The 21,935-nt window shown below is 42.8% G+C and overlaps 3 protein-coding genes across 4 annotated transcripts; 2 read left to right on the forward strand and 1 right to left on the reverse strand.

Annotated features, from left to right (window-relative positions):
• Positions 1-259: 259 nt before the first annotated feature.
• Positions 260-7,384, forward strand: LOC114442290 (peroxisome proliferator-activated receptor gamma coactivator-related protein 1). 2 transcript variants are annotated; one of them, XM_028415727.1, is made up of 11 exons: positions 260-388; positions 2,505-2,594; positions 2,688-2,843; positions 3,164-4,736; positions 5,002-5,055; positions 5,148-5,901; positions 5,985-6,155; positions 6,249-6,309; positions 6,395-6,516; positions 6,606-6,757; positions 6,982-7,384. In XM_028415727.1, the coding sequence occupies exons 1-11, from the start codon at positions 293-295 to the stop codon at positions 7,080-7,082; spliced, it is 3,330 nt and encodes a 1,109-aa protein (XP_028271528.1). In that variant the 5' UTR covers positions 260-292; the 3' UTR covers positions 7,083-7,384. The 2 variants fall into 2 exon arrangements, with proteins under 2 accessions (XP_028271528.1, XP_028271519.1); XM_028415718.1 differs by having other exon boundaries at positions 6,246-6,309; positions 6,982-7,383.
• Positions 7,385-8,336: 952 nt separating this feature from the next.
• ogal (O-GlcNAcase like) lies at positions 8,337-13,185 on the forward strand. The gene is made up of 17 exons (XM_028406837.1): positions 8,337-8,649; positions 8,839-8,890; positions 9,019-9,116; positions 9,506-9,636; positions 9,996-10,167; positions 10,290-10,388; positions 10,467-10,606; positions 10,675-10,819; positions 10,926-11,024; positions 11,095-11,354; positions 11,426-11,600; positions 11,802-11,887; positions 11,978-12,070; positions 12,161-12,249; positions 12,322-12,442; positions 12,520-12,637; positions 12,832-13,185. Exons 1-17 carry the CDS (start codon positions 8,589-8,591, stop codon positions 12,966-12,968), a joined length of 2,076 nt encoding a protein of 691 aa, XP_028262638.1. The 5' UTR covers positions 8,337-8,588; the 3' UTR covers positions 12,969-13,185.
• A 36-nt stretch (positions 13,186-13,221) lies between these two features.
• Positions 13,222-21,676, reverse strand: cant1b (calcium activated nucleotidase 1b). Its single transcript, XM_028406849.1, has 5 exons — positions 21,538-21,676; positions 15,389-15,985; positions 15,159-15,299; positions 14,861-15,064; positions 13,222-14,729 (listed from the first exon to the last, which is right to left on the reverse strand). Exons 2-5 carry the CDS (start codon positions 15,924-15,926, stop codon positions 14,359-14,361), a joined length of 1,254 nt encoding a protein of 417 aa, XP_028262650.1. The 5' UTR covers positions 15,927-15,985; positions 21,538-21,676; the 3' UTR covers positions 13,222-14,358.
• Positions 21,677-21,935: the final 259 nt, after the last annotated feature.

A 21,935-nucleotide genomic window follows, 5' to 3' on the forward strand; every position in this document is an offset into this window, starting at 1 on the left:
TTTTAATGGCTTAGTCGAGTTTCTATGTATAGATTCAGTTATTTATCGATTATATTTGGAAGCAATTATAATTAATTATTAGCAAAATAAAGCCGTGTATCTATTTTTCATGATAAAACCGATTCAAACTCGAGGAAGAAGCGTGACTGACACATCGCTGACCTCAGATCTGCCTCTCCTCCGTCTTCGGGCTCATTCACGCGCTTCGTGGTTATAATCTGATCTCAGATCGGTGCTTTTCGCGCGCTTCCTGCCGATGACCACGTGGCTCCCTCCGGCCTGCCAGCGGACCATGTGGAGGAGCAAGATGGCGGCGCGGTGGAGGGCCAAAGACGGGGATTTAAAAGCCGGCAACCGTGAATTTCTGGCCAGCAACACCCCTAATGAGGTACCGGTTTCCTCACTTTAGCTAACGTGACACCAGGCGAACCGTAAACGGAGGGTTTTCGGTGGTTTATTCGGGCGTGGTTCGCCTGTTAGCGAGGCCACATGCGCGCATAGCGACACGTGGCTGACTCGTAGTACTACTGAGGTGTGGATCAGGGATCAGAGAGTTTGTCGGAGCTGATCGATCAGACTGTTATTTGGACAGAAACAGCTTGATGGGGAGTGAATTAACACCAGCAGCTGCCTGTGTGTCGTAATGAGGCGTTAAAAGCGACAGCAGGCAGGGTCGTTCCTGGTGGAGAACAACATGTTCAGATGAGGCTGCACCCTGAGCTCCGTCCTGGTCCTTCAGGGTCTCATTTGATTCATATCTGATCCTTTCATGTCTCATGAAATAAAGTGTTCTGACTTTGCAGCGCCGACAGCTCCTAAACTTGTCTGTTAAAGCCCGTGTGGTCCCCTCAGTCTGCCTCCATCCTCCTCATTGTCACTCTGAATGGACCTCAGCATCACACTCTTATTACACTGAGGACTCACTTTGTTGTTAGTTTGTCCAGTTTGTCTTCTAAAACAAACATTTAAAGCTTAAAGGTTTGAATGAAAGCACAGTTAAAGAGATTGTATAATCTCTGAGGGGATGTGTGGTTATTACAGCTGTAACAGGAAGTTGAGGTTGACATGTGACTTGATTCTTTTATCAGAATCAGAATTTCTTTTTTGTTACAGACAATAGAAATTAAAGATAAATTGAAGTATGGAAATGAAACATATAATAAATATCTAAATACCTAGATAGCCTTTAAATCCCTGAGTTGTATCTAAAGAAGAAGAAACATATTTACTACTGTATAAAAACCTTTATGCAATTTCCCCATTGTGGGACTAATAAAGGTTTCTTAATCTTAATCTTTACATTGGCAGACAGTCAATCAGTCAGACAGTGTCTGAGTGACTGTTACAGTTCAGAGTTCAGTAGTTTGATTGAGACAGGCAGGAATGACTTCCTGTGTCTCTCAGTGGTGCATCATGGGAGTCGGAGTCTGTTGCTGAACGAGCTCCTGTAGCTGGTCAGCACAGTGTGGAGCTGGTGAGAGGGACAGTCCAGTATGGTCTTTATTTTGGACAACATCCTCCTCTGACACACCTCTGTCAGAGAGTCCAGGTCCTCTCCCACAACATGGCCGCCTTCCTGATGATTCTGTTGAGTCTCAATCATTAATTACCTGTTTCACATATTCATTGTAGATATATTGAGTATAAGCAGACACAAAATGGAGGTTGTGGTTCAATAAGTGAAGCTCAGTAAATGTTTAGGTTAACCAAACTTGAAATAGGATTTGCTATTACAGCATTCATGACTGAACATTCATCATATAACATCATTGCCACAATGCAAAATTGCACATATATGTTTTTGTACAATCTGTTAACATATTTGCACATTCTAAACGTCCTACCTCTGACAATAATGCACAAACAATGCACCTTAAACACTGATAACACCTTACCCTCTGTACATAGAACTGCACATTTTTTTTCTTATTGCTTATTCTTATCTTTATTTATTCTTACTATGCCTAAAATAAGTCTATTGTCTTTTATCTTAGTTTAGTTGTGTACATGTGAAGGGAACAAAGTAAGAATTTCATTGCTCAGTGTAACCTCTGCTGTGCATTTGACAATAAACTTCTTGCATATTAATAAACTGATATATTTTAGTAGATGTTGGAAGGGGGAAAGAAATCTGATCAAACATATTGACCAAAAACAAACAAACAATACATTAGGTTACACAATATGCACAGTAACTGCCTCACTTGTTGAACAAAGTGAGCAATAAATTAATAATTATTAGTAATGTATTTTTTAATCCAGATTATACTTAATTTAAAACCTTAAAACTGGACTTTGAAGTAAACAGAACTTTATAATAAATGTGAGACAGCAGTTTATTGTGACTAATGGGAAGTCAGCTGTCTGGAATCAGTCTAATTTGTCAAGCCAGCCACTGACGAACAGCTGCTATGTTATCATGTCCGTCTTTTGCTCCGGACTAAAGCAGAAAATGACGCACGCCTGCACAGTCGCATGTAAAAATGAGTTCTTTGTGCCTACAGCTGGTCCCGAGTGGCGTGGACATGGACACACAGTCCTGTGTGGATGACTCCATCCTGGCCATTCTTGAAGACGCCGCTGTCGCATCAGAGGTCAGAATTAAAACAGATCAATCTGAGTGACTGCACCCATGAAAAGAAGGTCTTTGACCTTTGAATAAATACATCTTGCTTTTTTCTTTTCAGTGCAAGAATGGCGGGATGGAAGAAAGTGAGACGCTGCTGTCTGCTCTGACTGAGATGCTGGACAGTGTGGGGGATGATGACAGGACGCTGTCTCCCTTCGACACCCTGCCAGACACAAAGCTTCACAGCCACAGAGAGCGCAGGGAGCACTCAGCGGTGAGTGGAAAACAGACACACACACACACTGCCAGCTTTGAAATGTATTTCATGTCAATGTATTTTATTTTTAAGTCGTCAAAATTACACCAAGCATCATGGAGGAGAAACCAAAAGACAAAAGTCATGTAGCAAAAATCAGAGAGGTGTTAGTTGCTATATTTCTACAATGAATAATCAAAGAAATTCAGATTCAATCATGGTTAATAATTGATAGTCTTTTAGAAAGCAGCTAGAATCTGTAATCTGTAATCATTCTCACTTTAAAGTTCTGCTGCCAGACGGTTACATACCTAAATATTTTCTCTGTTTTTCTTTAGGATCCATCGCCCACTGCCAGACTTCGACCAAGACTCAAACCACCCAATGTCAGATTTAGGAGTGATGGAGAATTTAACCAGGAGTGTAAAATGGAGAAAAACTCTCTGTCACAGACGTCTAAAAAACAAAGTCAGGTGCTGCTTTACCCCAAAAAGAAGGTTGAACCTGAAGTTGAGGTCTTCACATCAACATCTCTTGTCAACCTGGTGAGGATCATGCACCCCTACTGTCTAAAGCTGCATGTGGAGGATGATAAACCGAGAAAGAGTCACACTATATTCTCCAAAGAAGAGGTGTGGAAGTACGAACGGCCCACTGAGGAGACTGATGAGGAGATCAACGTCGTCTCTGACGATGAGGCACCTGTGAAGGAGACAAAGGAGGAAGACGAGGTTGATGGGAACAGAAATGATGGGCCGAAGAGTGTGCTGCTGAATGGAAGCTCACCCAGAACTCCACCATCCAGGGGGAGGAAGCGAGTCAGCTTTGGCTCAGTTCAAGTGGCCGTGTTTGATGAATCAGAGGAGAAAGAGTTGAATGAGAAAAATGTAACAAGTAAAACTGAGTCAGCTCCATCGAACAGCACAAAAGCACTTGAAAATCCAGCAGACTCAGCACCTGAACCTCAAGTAATGGATTCTCTGAGGACGGAGGCTCAGCCACTTAAAGGTGGAAGAAAGGCCAAATCACTCAGCCTCCAGCAGTACCGACAGCTGCGCCAGAAGAGACAGCCCCTTGTGGAGAAACAGGGGAACTACACCACCAAGTGGCCGTCTGTTTCTGAGCCCCCCAAAGAGCTGACACCCATCCTCTGTTTGCAGGGACAGAATAAGAGCGGTTTCCAAACAAAGATGGCACACCTTCATCCAGACCTCCACACCTCTGATCATACCTCTCCTCCACCTTCAGAAACAAAACCATCATCTCCTCTGAGACACACCGGATTAAAACGCCCAAGGAGTGAATCCAAAATCACCCCACCTGCTAGTCCGCTGATTGACACCAGAGCAGACCCAAGTGAAAACAAGAAACTGAAGAAACCAGCACTGCTAAGCAGTGATCCCCCAAATCCTGTCCTCCTCCCCCTGCCGGTTGTTCACACTGCATCACCATCCACAGCCTCCTCACAGTCCAAAGTGGAGTTTCTCAGCAGAGACTTCAGCCTGCAGAGCGCCGAGCACCTGCAAGAAACCCAGAATGGATCCTCAGCTGTAACTCTTCACAGGCAGACTGAGGAGTTTATGCTGAAGCAGGACCTGAGCCCAGACAGCAGCACACTGCTTCAGGAGAGGACTGAGTGTACTGAGACACCTCCTGCTGACTCCACCAGATCTCCAGAACAAGCTGAATCTGCTTCAGATTGCAAAGAATTGCAGCCTCATAAATGCGGTGTGGCCCTGGTGATAGAAACCAAACGGGCACAAACGGGTCCTGATGGAGTGAGATCAGTACACTGTCCTTCCCTCACACCACACTTCAGTCGGCCATCTTCTCCCATATCGGTGCAGCAGAACATTTGTCCTTCTGAGGAGCCACCGCCTCCTCAAAGCAGCACAGCAACAGCTGACTCAGGTACACAGCACAGACATGGTGGTTACTACTCGAAAGAATAATTTGAAGAGAGAGAGGGAGGTTAGCTTAGCATAATAGCTGAAAAGGAGCAGCATGGCTCTGCTTAGTGCAGTAATTTACATGTTTGTATACAACAAGTTAATAGGCCTTTTCCAGTGTGTATGCTAAGCTAAGCTAATTGTCTCCATTTTGTATAAAGTAAGTGAGCTGAAACGTGGGATATTTCAAAGCTGTGTTTTGACTTCCGTTCTCTCTCCTCTGTCAGGAATTGAAGCAGCTGATCTGACCAGCTTGCTGGAACAGTTTGAGGAAACACAAGGTGAGTAGTCAGATTACTGATGACGCTGTATTAATAGATGCAGATATCCAGTTTTTTTTATAAGCTGATTTTTTTTATCTTTCTTTCTCCAGCTAAAGAGGAGAATGAGTCCAAACATGCTACGTCACCATCTAGCCTACAATCACATGTCCTCTTGGACCAGCCTGTAGGATCAGAAATATTAAAACTGACGCCCTCTGTGGAAACACCTAAACCTTTGAGCACCTTAGAAGCTCCTGAAACACAAAAAACCATGAGGAATCTGCCAGATGTCCAAATGTTAGCGGGAGTGGATGTTCCTGAACCCCTCTTCACTGAAGTCATCCTCAGCACTGAGCAGGAGCAGCCTGCCAGACGGAGAACCCTTCCTTTTAAGGCCATTCAGATAATTGATCCCCGTCCTCTGCCCTCCAAGAAGGTTCACACAAACCCGTTACAGTCCTCCGCTGCTCCTGCGTATTCACATGTATCCACTGATCATGATTACTGCAGGCATGAGGGTCACTTGTTGGTAAATGTTGCTCAGCATAGCAGAGCTCAGCCCTCAGTACACAAGGACAGTTCTACTAATGAACAACAGGGGATGACTCAGGACTCTGAAGGTCTCAAACAGACCAACAGACAAACAAATACAGAGACCAGAGAAGAGCCACCAACAGAGGCAGCCCTGACAGTCCCATACGCCCTGCCTACACCTCCACCCAGCCCACCAGTCAGAGGGCGGGATAGGAGGAGGAGGTATCGGAGGAGATCTCCACTGTCCAGATCCAGCTCCTGTTCCTGCTCCTCCTCCTCCTCCTCATCTTCCTCCTCCAGGTCTCCATCTCGCTCTCCAAAAAGACGACGGTACTCCTCCTCTGATGTCCAACTTCAGTCTTTCTTTTCATTTGCTGTGCATTATTTTTATTTTCTGTTGTGTTGTTTAACAGGCGTTCAGAGAGCAGTTCATCTTCATCGTCTTACTCCAGCTCCCCCGCTCGGCACTACAAGTGGTCTTACTCAAGATCAAGATCCAGATCCTGGTCAGGGTCCAGGTCACCATTCCGATCCCGTTCACCGTCCCCACAGATATGCCAGAGGAGGTGGAGAAATGTTTATAGGTCAGTTAAAATCAAACGTTGATGCTTGTTTAGAAGTCAGATTACTTTGTGTCTCTCTCATTCTTCATCTTCCTCTGTTCATCTCTGTAGCAGCAGAGAGTCCAGGAAACTGAGGAGGGAGCACGAGATCAGGATTCAGAAACTTAAAGCCATAGTGAGTAAAATATTTATCCTGTCGGCCTGATGTTGTTCGTTGACTTTCAGCTGGCGGTAATCATATTTATCCTCCAATCACGCAGGACGAGCGCAGGGTCGTGTACGTCGGCCGCATCCGCAGAACGATGACGCACGAGGAACTGAGAGAGCGCTTCTCTCAGTTTGGAGACGTGGAGTGTGTGTCCCTTCACTTCAGAGACAGAGGGTAAGGGTGCAACATTAAATCTAAACATCACCTGTACTGTTTATCAGATTTATATATTTAGGTTCATTATATATTTCTGTTGATTATAGTGACCACTACGCCTTTGTTACATTCTACAACATGGAGGATGCATTCGCTGCCATCGATAACGGTGGGAAACTGAGAAAGCCTGATGAGCTGCCATTTGACATCTGCTTCGGAGGAAGAAGGCAGTTCTGTAATTCACTCTATGCTGATCTTGGTGAGTCTGACACAGGTCCATCTCTCCAGATTTTTAGCTGCTGTGTTTGTGGCCATGGCTGGTACAGACCAATCAGCATTCTATGAGGAAGTAACTACAGTTATCCCCTGTGTATGTGAGCAAGCTTCAAGTGGCCTCTTGAAGAACTGCATTTGTTAACTGTAACAATGTCAACACAAACAGGTGAATGTAAGTAAATGTGTAAATGTCTTTCTCCTCCTCAGACGCGAACAGGGATGCGGATCCGTCCCCCCCTAAGAGCAGGTTCGAGGACCTTGATTTTGATTCATTGTTGAAACAGGCACAGAGAGGGTTAAAGACGTAGCAGAACGACAGAACATCGAGCTAGATGTGTGCAAGATGGAGAGAAGATTCTAACAAACCTCAGAGCGTCACGCTCCTTACTTATGTAGCAGACTTTTGTATGTTTATGTTTTACTGACTACTGCTTATGCATGCTGTTTTTGATGTGTACAGTTTATATGTACAGATATGTAGCACTTGTATGCATGCAGTTTTTCATTTATACAGTCATTGTGTATAAACATGTAGCACTAACCTGGAAACAAAAGAAGTATTTGTTGCATTCCACAGCACTGATAACATTTTGTATGAGAAAATAAAAACTGTTTTTCTGGGACACCTTGGACTCTTTTCAGTTATATCTTTATGGTTATGATTATCACAGTTACATCTAGTAGTTGTTTTTTATGTTTTATGTCACACAAATCCTCATTTGCCATTTTAAGTGGAGTCAAAAACCTCATCAGCCTTTAAATACTGATGATGTTTATCAATCCTTCAATTCTATTTTCAGTTGTTCCCATCAGCGGTCGCCACACTGAATCATCTGCATTCCCCTCCTCTTACACCAACTAACTTCCTGTCTTCTCTTAGCACATCCACATATCTCCTCTTTGGCCTTCCTCTTGACCTCTGTCTGCCTGTCAGCTCCACATTCAACATCCTTCTACCAATAGAACCGCTGTCCCTCCTCCGCACGTCCAAACCATCTCCAGTCTTCTCTGATGTGCTCATCATGTCAATCCTCATCCTCCAATTTTTTCCACACTGCTGCAGTCTTTAAACATATAGAGCATAGCTGATCTCACTACTGTCTTGCATATTAATATTTGATCCTCCTGCAGTGATGAACTGCAACATCACCTAAACTATTTCAGCAGTTAATGTTCAGATTTTTATGGACAACCAGTTCAGTTAGGTCTTTGCAAGTTTTACCTGGCATGTGTGTCAACAGATGATCATAAATCATAAGACTAAACAAACACATATTGATACTAGGAAGAAGGAACCTCTACAGCAGGTTTCCCACATGACAAGTCAGAGGATCAGTCTTGGTGGAGGAAGTACTGAAGCTTGTTACTTAAGTAAAAGGACAATTACCCAGCAAAATCTATACTTCAGTAAAGGTAGAAGTGCTTCATCAACATTTAAATTCCTTAAAGTATAATTGGGACACAGCCATGGTCACTTTTTTCAGGTGTACTGTCCCTTTAAGCCGCGGGTACACTGTTCCTTTAAGACGTCAACCCGGTAGTCAAGCACGTCCAATCAACGTGCGTCTAATCCTGAGGTGGAGTTCATTTATCATTTCCAATAACTCATTTTCTTTATTGTATTTACAGCTTTAGACTTTAGCTCATTTTTAGCATCATATTGCACAATGTCGTTTAACCTGGGCGGTCTGCGCAGGCGTGACAGGACGGTGCAGTAACAATAAAAGTGAACGTAAGCCATGAGTGACAACAGTTTCAGAGCTGCTATCTGAGCACTGTTAGAGGAGAACCTGACGAGAACTTCACAGCGAGACATGGCGGCGAAAAGGAAACCTCACACAGGGACTGGACGCTTCATCAGCGGCGTGGTGGAAGGTGAGCAGACCCGGGGAGCAGGGGGCTGTACTGGACCAACAGTGTCCATACCAGACCCCCGTGGTGGTCCTGCTGGAGTACAGCGATGTGAATATCCTAAATAAACCACCACCTGCACGGATAATAACTCATTATTATTTGTTTTTGGTTAAATGACATAATGTGAAACCTGCCCTTTGCTTGATACAGGTTTTTATGGGCGGCCATGGACTATGGAGCAAAGAACAGAGCTGTTCAAAAGGTATGTGGCTCCCAACAATGAATAAATGCAAATGATTAATGGTGAATGGTGGTCTGGTAAACAGTCATTGTTTATCAGATGCTTCCTGATAGATGTGACCTGTTTGGTTTGTTTTGCATGTTTCACAGAGAGCAGAAGTGGGGTTTGAATACATACCTGTATGCTCCCAAAGATGATTACAAACACAGGATGTACTGGAGAGACCTGTACTCTGCTGAGGAGGCAGGTGAGTCTCACACACTCACATTTACACACACTACTGAAATCACACATCTTTCTGTCCTTTGGAAGAAGAGACTTGATACAGACCCCCCAAAAAAGTCCTACAATTGAACCTGTGGTATCACAAATGGGACCAAAATTAGTTGTTATCAATGTTTATTATTTTCCACCCATGTTATGTTGACAAAGTCCCTCTGTGAGTCATCGTTATATCCTGGAGATGTTGTTTAATGGCTCAGTTTCAAGCGTTGGTTGCTAGGATATTATCAATAGGTTTACAAAAGGCCAGTGACAAGAGATGCACCCATTTACTTTTACATTTCTCTTCCTATGTTACTACATTATCTTAAATTTTAACTGTCATAATAAAATGGCCGATCTTCTTCTTCATAGAACAACTGGTCGCCCTCATATCAGCAGCCAAACAGCACGATGTCGAGTTCATCTATGCAATCTCTCCCGGTCTGGATATCACTTTTTCTAACCCCAAAGAAGTGGCTGCCCTGAAGAGGAAACTGGATCAGGTAGGACTTTGTAAGCAGAGATGAAGGGTGGAGCTGAAGACATAATTTCATTATCAGCTGTACTTTATGGCTCTCTGGGGGATTGTTTGGACACTACATATCTTATTATGAACCTCAGAGCAGTAAAACAGACATTTAAATCACTGTATGTAGGTCAGCCGGTGGCACTGACACAGCTGCAGGTAATGAGTTTAACTCCTGGAGGAATATGATTGATGTATTTGTGGCCTCAGGTAGGAGTAGACGGCTTTAGAAAACCTAGAATAGTCCCCCTAGTCCGGTTACAGATCACTAGATATGTGTCTTATATGTCTAGAAAGTGGATATGCTAACATGCATCTGTCCTCTTGCCTCCTCAGGTGAGGGAGTTCGGCTGCACGGCCTTCTCTTTACTCTTTGATGACATTGAGACGGAGATGTGTCCGGCTGATAAGCAGGCCTTCAGCTCCTTCGCCCACGCTCAGGTGGCCGTCACTAATGAGGTGTATCAGCACTTAGCAGAGCCTGAGACCTTCCTCTTCTGTCCCACAGGTCAGACAGTGAAACCGGCACCAAATCCAACATGAATAACTATTGATCTGTTGTCAGTCTGACTATAGATAGAGAATAAAAGACGTCTAAAATGTTTGATCTTGTTCTGTGCATAACTCCAGATTACTGCGCTGCTTTCTGCACTCCCAATGTGCTCCAGTCATCCTACCTTAACACTGTGGGAGAGAAGCTCCTGCCTGGCATCGACATACTGTGGACTGGTAAGGTTACACTCAAAGAACCTTGGCCTGTTTGCGTTACTCTGAAAGTGTGTACACACTTTTTTGTCTGTTGTTTAGGTCCAAAAGTGGTGTCCCACAAAATTTCTGTAGAATCGATAGAGGAGGTGTCCTCTGTCCTAAAGAGGGCACCAGTCATCTGGGACAACATCCACGCCAATGACTATGATCCCCAAAGGCTTTTCCTTGGACCATATAAGGTACATTTTTACTGCTTTACAACACTGTTACATGTTCTGAGATAATGAGCTCAGTGTTTTCCGTAAAGGATCGATCAACTGAGCTGATTCCCAAGCTGAGAGGAGTGCTCACAAATCCCAACTGTGAGTTTTACCCAAACTTTGTGGCCATCCACACTTTGGCAACATGGTGCAGAGCTCCTGCTGTTGCAGGACCAAGAGATGTGGAAATGGGTGAGTCCACGGTTTTTCTTTAAATGAATTCTTTGATGAATTCATACCCCCCACGCTGTGGGGTCACAGAACTTGAACACTATACTCACTGACCCTTGTACTCCAGGTGATGAGGAGCAGGACCCCAGCTACAGCCCCCAGAAGGCCCTGACCCTGGCTCTCACTGACTGGCTGCAGGAGTTCATGAGCACTGATCAACCAGGAGGTACAGTCTCATCACAGGCACCCCCATGTAAAGCATAATCACATTAAGACAAAGTGCTCTGTGCTTCCAGGCCATTGTTGTCCTCCAGCTCGCCTCAAAAAAGAGTCTTCTGAGGAAGAGCCCATGCAGACCGATGTGGGTGAGAGCTCCTCTTATGTCCCCGGTCCTGGGGAGAACCCGCTGTATACAGCAGAGCCTCTGACCCTGGACGACCTGAAGCTGCTGTCAGACCTCTTCTACCTACCGTACGAACATGGCACCACAGCCAGGACCATGCTGCAGGAGCTACACTGGCTGAAAAACAACAGACAGGCAGCAGAAACAGAAGTGGTAATGCATTTTTTGTTTTGATAATTATGATGTTCTCCCCACACCAGGATTGACTTAGTTTTGTGTTTCAGACAGCAGACTGGCACTCCAGAGCGCAGCAGTTTGATGATATGTGCGAAGCGGTGGTGCAGATGTTCAACCGTCTGTCGAATGCACCAAACCGCAGGATTCTATACGATCTGTACAACTACATCTGTGACATCAAGAGCGGGGTCGGTCTGGCTCGAGCATACGTAAAAACACTCGGTGAGGAAACGCAAACAGTGCTCAGTTTTAGTCGGTCTGTCAGACACTCATCCATAAAGGATGAAGGATAAAACACAGAAGTTACTAACATCTTTCCCTGTAATCACTGCATGTGTCGAATGAGACGTGAGGTTTAAATCTCCTTCTTCCTTAGGGAACAAATTTACCAAATCTTACTAGCTTTAAATATGCTTCCCACAGGAGGTCAGGGTCGACCCTCTGCCCAGATAATGAACAATGATCCAGAGCCATGGGGCTTTAGAGGTGGCCTCTCTGGAGAGTTCCAGGTAATCACTGCAGTGGTTTGTTGGACAATAAAACGACATACATATTATAAAAGCGTACATTACTGCTATGTGGGGTATTTGTATTTCTAGAGAATGCTGCCTGGACATGGAAACAGGGATCTGTTCAGAGATCCACCCATGACAGCAGTTTATTGCATTCGGCCATACTGCCCCGAGGACAAGGTAAGGATGAAGGTGGCAGCTCTTCTGAATCTGCCATCTCTTAAAATTCAGAGGTAATGTGATGTGGTTGCTGTTGTTTCTCTGTCTTAGATGGAGGTACAGAAGATTTTCAGGGAGATGCAGAGAGCAGGAGAGGGCAAAGCTCCTCTGATGGCACAGCCTCCGCTCATCAGCGATGGGTAAGCAAAAAAATTTAGTATTTATGATTTTATCATCAGATTCATCTAATCAGTCCCTGTGACCTGTTGCAGCCTGTCAGCAGGTGAAATCTGCCCTTCCCCTCAGTGTGCTCTTGTCCTGGAGGATGAGATCGGAATGTGCGGATACGCACTGGGGCTGACAGATGCTAAACCAGCCGCTGCCAAGATTCAGGTGATCAAACGTGAGATATGATCATTCTTCAGGATACTTCATGTCTATATTAACAGTATTCTATCTCTGACCTCTAGAGGGCAGTGAGTGAGCAATTCCCCTCTGTGGTTACGCTACAAGTGCTTCCTCGGGTCACTGATCCCTCTCCAGCCAAGAAAATGATTGGTCGGCTCCTGTCCTCCATCAAGAGCAGCGGTAGGTTGAGGCTTCATGCCATGAATGATTTATGATGCAGCTGTAAATATTCAACTTTTCATACTGAGGATTTACCACAAGGGGAAGCTGAGAGTTAAAACCTGTATGTTTAAAACATAGAATTGAATGTAAATGTTCTTTTTATCCAGCAGCTGATCTAAGAGGAATAAAAACAAACTTTGCTTTTTTTTTAGGGTCCAGGGGGGCGTTTTGTGAGGTGAGGAAGAACGACAGGAGGATGCTCGACTTCTACACCAAACTGGGCTCCTTCAAGCCTGTACAAATGGACGGTCTACCCCAGGATGTCCTCGCCATGGCAACAAGCCTGTGAACAAGGAGGTTTGATGTGTAGAAACAAAGCAGTTGTGCAAATCATCTCGTCATTGTCCATAGCCACAAAACTCTATGTGCCCTCATAACAATGTTTCCCTGTAAAGTCAATGAAAAGCTTTCACTGAATTTGATTTTATAACCATGAAAATTGTAAAATGTATAGTTCTTAGATAAAAATCTGTTTTAACACAGCACAATTAAAAAATGGGATGCCAGGAGTTTGTTGTGTGTATAAAACTGAAGCATAACCAGACATTTAAACGAGAATTTAATCATTATTTCTGCTTTTGGAGAATACAAAGGGAATATATTAATGGTTTATCTTTAAATAAATCAGCTGGTTTTTAAGAAACTTAGAGTATTAATTATATGAGCCTGGAACAAGCCAGTTTAATATACTGTTTTTATATCAGAGCTTGATTATACACCAAGATGATGATGACTTGGTCTCTTTCCATCAGTATAAGTATATGGACAGTGTGTCCAAATAAAACAAAGCAAAAATAAGTGACATAGGTGAGCTTAAAATTTCAAGTAATGTAAGAACATTCATTTCTCTTTCACCTTGTTCCCCTGAGTGTCTGCCCAGCAGAGTCTGGCTGCAAGAAAAGGAGATCTGCAGACTGACAGATACTCATTTTACCCAGACTCCTCTGGAATATCAGCAGTGTCAACCCAAACCAGGTTTTTACGCTCACGGAACATTAACGAGATAAATATGTAGCAGCTCTGATATGAAGTAGTTATGGCTTTAAAATATTAAAAACTGTATCCGGTGCTACCCCTCTCCACCAATGTTGAGTCCTTGTTTGAAGCTGGTGCCTTAATCTGTAAGATTAGTTTGCATTTTCATCAAACTGTTCAGTTACAAAAGCCATGTCATGCACCAATTTCTAGCAGGAATGTTCAGAATTTCATTCTGAGTTTAGTCTCTGTTGACACAGTCAGCTGTCTGCCTGGGCATCAGCTCTACCTCAAAATCAAAAAATAGCCAGAGGTTAGGAACAGTAAACTAGGGCCAAGAACAAATATAGGTTCAAATGGGAGATAAGAACAGATGTTTGGTGCCTTTATGAAGGCTCTCTAGGCCTGTCAATCAAACTGTGTTTAAGAAGGTGTGCGTGTTAACCAACACCAAACTAGCACTTACAACAGATTAACCAGACAGTGGTGGAAAGGGGTAATGTCTCATGGTAGTCAGTCAGCAGGTTTGCAGATGACATTTAATTCTCCTTCCCTGTGCCTTTCAATCATAATTTAATTATAAAATGTATCATTTCAGGCCATGTGATATTTCACAGTAAAACTGAGAGGGAATGTAAAAGTTCATATCTTTTATCTGTCCACCAAAAAAAAATAAAACGACTACAGCCTCCACACTGGATCTTTTAAATGAACTCCAGCCCTTCAAACTTCACATCCCCTATCTTTGTCTCAGGCATCAGCACCCGACCGTCTAGTGTAAAAGCAATAATGTATGTGGCAATCTGGCCCGCGTCCTCCTCCGACTTCAGTGCTAGGATGATCTGATCATCTGTGTCCGGGACAAATTTAAATGAAGAGAACCCATGGGTGGGGTTGAGAGGTCCGACCTGCCGCACGCTGATGTGGCTGAAGTCTGCAGGGCAGGTAAGGAGAAGGTTGGTGGCACGCCGCTCATCTGCAGTCTCTTCGTAGCGTTCGTGGCTAGCACGGCGAGGGAGGAAGAACCAGCGTTGAAGACGTTCACTCCAAGCTGCCGATTCATGAATTAGGTATCCTATAAAACAGGGAAATGTAAGTGAAATGTATTTAAAGGAATAACAGGAACAGATTGTAAAAATAATCCAATGTTAGAAATAAGAAGTAATATTAGTTCAGGGACTGTAAAGAAGAACATAGATCAATCACCTGGTGGTTTGATCCCTGCTGCACGCCGCAGGGCATTGTAGTGTGGCACCCAGTTTTTATGCTCCACATCACCATTGTAACCAACAACTTTCACCCACTCTGGGTTGTTGTTAACGACTTCCCCGGAGGTTGTGGTCCACTCCTTCCCCAGGCCTCCCACAAACAGGTGCTCATCCTTCACTGCGAGCCACTCTGCTTTGAATCCTGCACAAATGAGCACCGTGAGACAGGAAGGAGAAAAGGTGTCAACGAAAAAGTCCCACTCAATGAAATATTAACCACTTAGATGTCAACTGACCTTTGGAGACTAAGCCATCACCATCAGGTAATATAACCCAGGGGATGGCTTGGCTGCCCTCAATCCTGTACACCACCCCTGTTCGGTCATCAACACTGTACAGGTGGCCGTTGAACACCACCAGCTCAGACAACTCCATCCCTGCAGCACAGTTATTTCAGGTTAAGACTTAACCCACAACCAAAAAATAGATATGTGCAGCTTTAACACATTGACAAATGTTTATATACCTCGTCCTTTCTCTGCCAGATGACTCTCCAGGGTGACCGTCTCTGCATCCCATTCCACCTCCAACCTATCAGCGCTATCCGACACAGTCAAGTAGCCTCTTTTCATGTAGCTGAACCAGGTCTGATCCTTAGAGCTGCGTGATGCCGTGTCCAGGTCTGCAATCACACCTATTCTGTAGCGTATACCATGCCGTGTCTGCTCTGGAGGACTCAGTGGATATGTGTCATTGTAAGGTTTTTGCCTTTTCTGCCCTTGAGCGAGGCTCTGTGCAGTTTGTCTGTTAGCGTCCCTAAAGATGTCATCCTCGCCCTTATCAGGCATCTGAAAACTCTGAACCCTGCTCCGGTAGAAAAGTTTGGCCGGAGTGTCTCGGTCCCCCACTGTACGGTGCAGATACAGCATGAGCACTAAAACCAGCAGGGTCGCCACAGTGATCGCCCGCCATTTTGGGTGAAAGCGTGAGTCTGAGGTGGCGGCTTGCGTCATGGATGCCAAGGCCAGAGGGAGGCCACGGACTGTGATACCGAAGGAGGTCATTGAAGTGTCGTCTTCATCCTTATAGTCAGGTGCAGGCTGAGGAGGATGACTATCATGACCTGAGGATGAGCACAAGGAGGAACATCAGCATGAGGGCAGAACTGTGGTCCACATTTCAACTTCAGACTCCCAAAGTATTAAAAGTGGAATAAATCACAGCATGTTGAGAGCTGCAGCTAAAGTTTGAATAAAAACCCTGAAAACAAGAGCTGTAGGAGATGAAAGACCAAACATGGGGAGGAGGACAAGTTTGGAAAATAGGCTCTTGTTCCTTTTGTTCTTTTTATACAACAGAGCTTTGTTGTGCTGCTCGGGTAGAATACTGAGTATTAAGTAGCTGGCACGTCATACATCCTGAGGAAGTGAGACATGCAGGCTACCCGAATGAATTTATTCAACAGGGACAAATCTGCTCAATATTGCTACATACCAACTAGGCATGCCACAGATGTAATAAAGCTGTGTTCAAAATTGGGCATTATAAAATCTGTGTTTTTGTTTAAGTCCAAATAAAACGTGTTTTGGATTAGGTTGGTAAAGTGTTACATAACTGGAAGACATGACCATGAAACTCCATTGTTACCATATGTTGCTCTTCTAGTCATGACTTTCATTTTTTTTTCGCTCACTTCACAGATTAAATCCAGTGCAAGGCCATGTGTGCAACATTGTCTTTAGGCTGAGAGCCTTGGTAAATTATCTTGGTAACCCACATGCCATGTTTTTAATGATGCGTCAGGATCTGGACATCTGTTACAGAACGTCCTGTGGGAAACTCTCTGTGGATTTAGTAAAATGCTCAGGGCTAATTAGACAAAGTGAAAAATGCACCATCAAGCAATGTTCTGTGAAATCCTGTGAAACATTATCTAGGAACACTAAATTCACTAAACACATGTTTGTATGAGTCTGTAGTGATCTGAAGACACGTTTCATATCATGCGTACTCAGAGTGTAAATGTACAAGAGACATTGTCCTTCCTAGTGGACAGAAACAGGTCCTTTTTTTGGCAACAGTTTGTCAATTTGTCGTCATCATCATAGTATAGTACCATTTAAAGGGTTGTGTAACAGAACAGGCTCCTGTACATTGGTGTATTAAAATTGTCGTAGTAGCTGTTATAACAAGTCACTGCCATAAATGCTCTTTAATGTATTTCAGGTTTCACAAACAGGCAACAGGTCGGGCCAGACATGCTACCAGCTGAAATATGAGACGTGTGCTTGTTTTGTGAGAACAACACTGACAAGGTGACCCTTCAATCTCTATCCATCAAGCACAGTCAAAATACTTCATCACCAGGAAAGGCTGAGCACCTTAAGCCCACTGGTTATTGCCCACCTAGTTATATAATGTTGTAGCTTCCTGTTTAACTATTTTCCTGTAAAAACTGATCGGTGTAATGGCTATAAAAGCAACAACAGTTGAGATCTTTCCAGATCAAATATTTAAAGATACTTTCTAGGCGGGTCTGAATTAGCAGAGCATGTATAATAACATAAGTGCATAAGCTAAATCATTACTGTTTGTCAACCCTAAATAAACATCAGCAAGTATAGTGCTAAAGCTTTGTCTTTGTTAAAGAAAAACTTTAGCTTAAATGATTAAGAACAATATTTATGAAACTATATTTTCACACCCAGCTCTTAGAATTATTTGCCAAGAGCCCCTGTGGCTTTACTGGACTAGAATACATCATCTTACATCACATATTTTCCCTCGGGTGCCTCTCCAGCAGCTCTCCAAACAAGTTCACACTTAACGACCAACGCGCTCTTTTAAACCACACACAGAGAAATTAGCAAACACTTGGCCAAGAAATAAAGCCCTTATTGTGACCGATGAATGCATGGCCCGTATTTCAACCAACCCTCTGCAGCAGCACAGACCCAAACACAGTCTCTCTGTATGAAGAATTCAATTATTCACCCTTCCTTCGCCTCTTCTCCCCTGAACACGCTGCAGCCCTCATGCTGTTCTCCTTCGCACGCATCCCATAATAAACTCCACATCCCTTCAGCCCTCCGTCCCACATGAATAACTGATGTCACTCAGTCTCCTCCTTCATTACACTCATCTCAGGTTCACCCCTCAGCCAAGAAAGAGGCTGAGTTAATGAGTTAAAAAAAAACTCATTTAACAATTACTGATTAGTCAGCTTGCTGTGACGCCTGGGAGTTTTAAAACCACATTCAATAAGGGCCAAACTGTGCTTTTAGTGTGATGGGTCAAGTCATAAAATTTCATCGTCTCTTTATTATGTACTATTGGGTGTAATGTTTATGGTTTCAATCAACAGGTGTTTAATCTTTTCCTAGCTCCCTTCTTGCAGCTTTTCACTCAGCTTCCAGTTTCACTTGCAGATATGTCAGTTAAATGTTATTAATCATCAACTCACGTTTATTACGCAGCCCTCAAAAATGTCCCTTGATTGTTAGTCGAAAAGCTGCCTATTAGCTAAAACTGTCATATCAGCTGACATTTGCCAAAAATAAGTTTATCAAGTAAAGCCAAAATTCAATATGAAGTCATAAATGAAGTCATTTGAAAGTAACTAATTTCAGCAATAGACCCTTTAATGTTTATTCCATATATTTGTACTAGGGTTGGGCGATATTAGCAAAAAAATTAATCACGATTAATTGTGGCATTTAGCCAATACCGATTAATTTGACGATTAATTGATGACACATGTTTTTGACTCTAAATCGCCACATTGTTCTAAAATGATACTGACAAATCATCACTCAAGTTAACTACTTCATTCTAACAGGTTAAGCTGGTGAGTAGTGATTAGGCACAAACCAGCCATGTTCGAAATATGTATTGATAACAGATGCACAAACTGCTTCAAAATAATAATGAAGCAAACATTTAAAGTAACTTTGTCCTTCAAATCTTCTTATCTTAAGGTCACAGAGCAGTGCATATCAACATTAAAATTAAACAGGACAAATAAGTTTAGAAAAAAGTCACATCAGTGATTATTTCAAATTAAAAAAAAATGTGTCTGTGCAAATTAACCTGTGACTGGAATATGTCCCACACTAGTGCATGTTTTCACTCATACTGTAGCAGCAGAAAAAACAAACAAACAAACAAACCGGATAATTCCACATTTAAATGTAAGTCTGTGCAAATCAACCTGTTACGTCCTTCCAGTGCTTAGTTTGGTCGTAAGGAGCAAACTGACTAAACGTATCGCGGATTCTCGGCTGAGTGGAATTCTTTCCAACATCTGCTGGAGGAGACTTCGCTGTTGTAATGTTTTCCTTTCTTGCTGTGGAATCCTTAAATAAAGATCAGGAGGCAGCTTCTCCAGTTGGAGTTCATTCTTTTGATACAAGCAAACGTTCAGTTACTATGGCAACAACCAACGCTCTACGCTTCACACCTAAGGCGCGTCGCGTACGAATGCGTTGCGCTTTCTTCGTACTCCGGCTTATGGTGACAGATGTTGAACCTCTGTTAGGAACGTTTAACTGAATACCACCGCCTTCCGCCATTATTGTTATTGTGGGCTCACATGTGCGCGCCTGCGGGTGATGGTGAGAGTACGTCGCACACAAAACTGAGTCATCATGGCGAGCCTATTATTATTATTAGGCTATTATTATTATCGCTATTATTATTTTCTGATGATTAATTGCACACGATACGATTTTAAAGTCAGCTCACATCTCAAATCTCATTGATATCCCTTACATAAAAGCACAAGAGATGAACATCACAAGCCCATGTATTAAGAATGAATAGTGTGTTTTGACTGGTCTTCATTTACACAAATACTGAAAGGCAAAGAAAACTCAAGCCATAACTTTTTGTTTTACTTAACAGAACAGGATAAACTGCATCAAACTGTTGACCTCATTGACCAATATCATGTTGTAATCATCCCAAGCTGGGAATCATTATAATATCATTACACCAGAGTTTGTGTCATTACTGTGCAGAGAGATGACCAAACAAACACAAGCAGCTGCACCCTTGTTTCTCATTAAGTTCATTAGTCGTGCATGAATAACTGGTGTAATTGCTCCCGACTACCTGCCTGCGTGTTATATAGTACAGAACAGAACAGAATAGAATAGAATAGAATAGAATACTTTATTAATTCCTATGGGAAGGTACCTCAGGGAAATTGTTTACTGTTTACTTCCATCTTGCACTACTTGCCATGTGGTACCCTACATGTGGTACACTATTACACTCTTTCATATCAGGGTCTATGTTTGCAATTACAACCACCACTCATGTTCTGTTCTGTTCATTGTATGTCTGTAATGTCATGTCAATTTATAGCTTTACTCTTAGATTACATTGTTTACATTGTTTACTTGACCTTATTTTACCTTATTTACCTTATTTTTATCTTACTTCATGTTAATTATACGTTTTATGTACGCACCAATCACTGAGGCAAATTCCTAGTAATGTGAATCCTCTTCACTTACATGGCAACAAACACGATTCTGATTCTGAAATTCGGGTTATGGTGAGTGTCATGTTGTATTATACATTTCCAGTTTAGACTGGAAACATTTGTTATTGATATATCTGTGGATGCTCTCATTCATCCAGGTCATAGACATTTCCAAGAGTTTAAATCGAGGCAACTGGACTCAAGGATTGTTTTTTGAAGACGTTTCGCCACTCCCCCAAGTGGCTTCTTCAGTTCGGTTCAGGAAATTTGTTATTGATATGTTTGCTGTTTTTGTATAAATGCTAGATCCTGGTGTAAAAGGGAAAATTACTTATTTTGAATGCACATAGCCTGGTGGCTATATGATTATAATTATGAAAATTATTACTTCAGGGAATTTGTTAAACTAATGTTTGTTCTGTTGTTCTACACCACTCCACCATCTACATATGTAAAGAGACGGAGACGCCCAACCAGTGACACATTAGAGCAGTGACTCCGTTACAATTAACAGCATCACTGCCAGAGCAGTATGGATCTGCAGCTGACTACAGGTCTGGTGGAGCTGCGTTATCACTGGGTCATCAAGCTGCCCCAGTTTACTGCAATGACAGAACTAATGAATGGAGAGAAGTTTGGACTGAACGGTACTGTTACTCGTTAAACTCCAACCTCGTACTTTAATACTTCTACTTGAGTATGATGCTTAAAGAATACTTCTACTTCTACTCATTAAGTCATTATTTGGTAGAGTATCTGTACTTTTATTTAAGTGTGGGGCTCTGGTACATCTCTGCCCCACAGTCAGCCACGAAGGCAGAAACACGACGAGCAGACAAAAAAAAACACACCCGGCGACACTTTACAAACTTTACAAAAACCGTCTGTCTGACTTAAAACAAACCAACTCCACCAACCGTTTAAAGTGAGAGGATTACACACGCTAACGTGTTCACACAGAAGTGTGCAGCCACGTCAGCTAACTGTTTAAAGAGGAACATTTAAAGGCTCCGTTTGTGGATGTTAGCCATGTAGCTAACATTAGCTAGTATCTTTAGCTAAAAAAAGCGTCCAGCGTTGCTAAGCTAACGGCACCACCACCAACAGATGTGATATCTGGATTCAACACGATAAACTGATCGAAGAGTTTAATCCGATGGATGTTTTCATACATCGTTAGGACTCACCTGATGTGGAGGCTCTGTAGATCCGCCCGGTCGGACATATCCGATGGACTGATCAGGCTGGAAGTTCCTCGGTTCTCGATTAGCTCCTCCTGCGCCGAGGCTGAAGCCGCTCAGCTGACATCCAAGTCCCAACAACCACTGTCAGAAATGTGGACCACCACCACTGACAGTCAAAACACCGACTTATTATTAGAGATTATCATGCTGTATATCAAATATTATATATAAATATACAATATAAATCAAAAAGACCATCCTTATTATATCAGGACAAAATAGTGTTATATAAATATTATAATACAAGCACTGTCTATAATACTGAATGTGAATTGTTTGTCTTTATATATGCCACAAATGAATACAAAAAGATGGACAAAAAAGATGATAAAGCTAGATTT

Source organism: Parambassis ranga, chromosome 1, assembly GCF_900634625.1.
Source record: "Parambassis ranga chromosome 1, fParRan2.1, whole genome shotgun sequence".
Taxonomy (NCBI): domain Eukaryota; kingdom Metazoa; phylum Chordata; class Actinopteri; family Ambassidae; genus Parambassis; species Parambassis ranga.

Excerpts from the sequence above, each read along its gene's own strand:
- LOC114442290 (XM_028415718.1), top strand. The coding sequence starts at position 293 with ATGTGGAGGAGCAAGATGGCGGCGCGGTGGAGGGCCAAAGACGGGGAT. Across the intron at positions 2,595-2,687 it reads ACGCCGCTGTCGCATCAGAG|TGCAAGAATGGCGGGATGGA; the intron begins GTCAGAATTAAA and ends TTTTCTTTTCAG. Across the intron at positions 5,056-5,147 it reads ACAGTTTGAGGAAACACAAG|CTAAAGAGGAGAATGAGTCC; the intron begins GTGAGTAGTCAG and ends TTCTTTCTCCAG.
- ogal (XM_028406837.1), top strand. The coding sequence starts at position 8,589 with ATGGCGGCGAAAAGGAAACCTCACACAGGGACTGGACGCTTCATCAGC. Across the intron at positions 8,650-8,838 it reads CATCAGCGGCGTGGTGGAAG|GTTTTTATGGGCGGCCATGG; the intron begins GTGAGCAGACCC and ends TGCTTGATACAG. Across the intron at positions 9,637-9,995 it reads TGAAGAGGAAACTGGATCAG|GTGAGGGAGTTCGGCTGCAC; the intron begins GTAGGACTTTGT and ends TTGCCTCCTCAG.
- cant1b (XM_028406849.1), bottom strand. The coding sequence starts at position 15,926 with ATGACCTCCTTCGGTATCACAGTCCGTGGCCTCCCTCTGGCCTTGGCA. Across the intron at positions 15,065-15,158 it reads TGATGGCTTAGTCTCCAAAG|GATTCAAAGCAGAGTGGCTC; the intron begins GTCAGTTGACAT and ends TCATTTGTGCAG. Across the intron at positions 14,730-14,860 it reads AGCAGGGATCAAACCACCAG|GATACCTAATTCATGAATCG; the intron begins GTGATTGATCTA and ends CCTGTTTTATAG.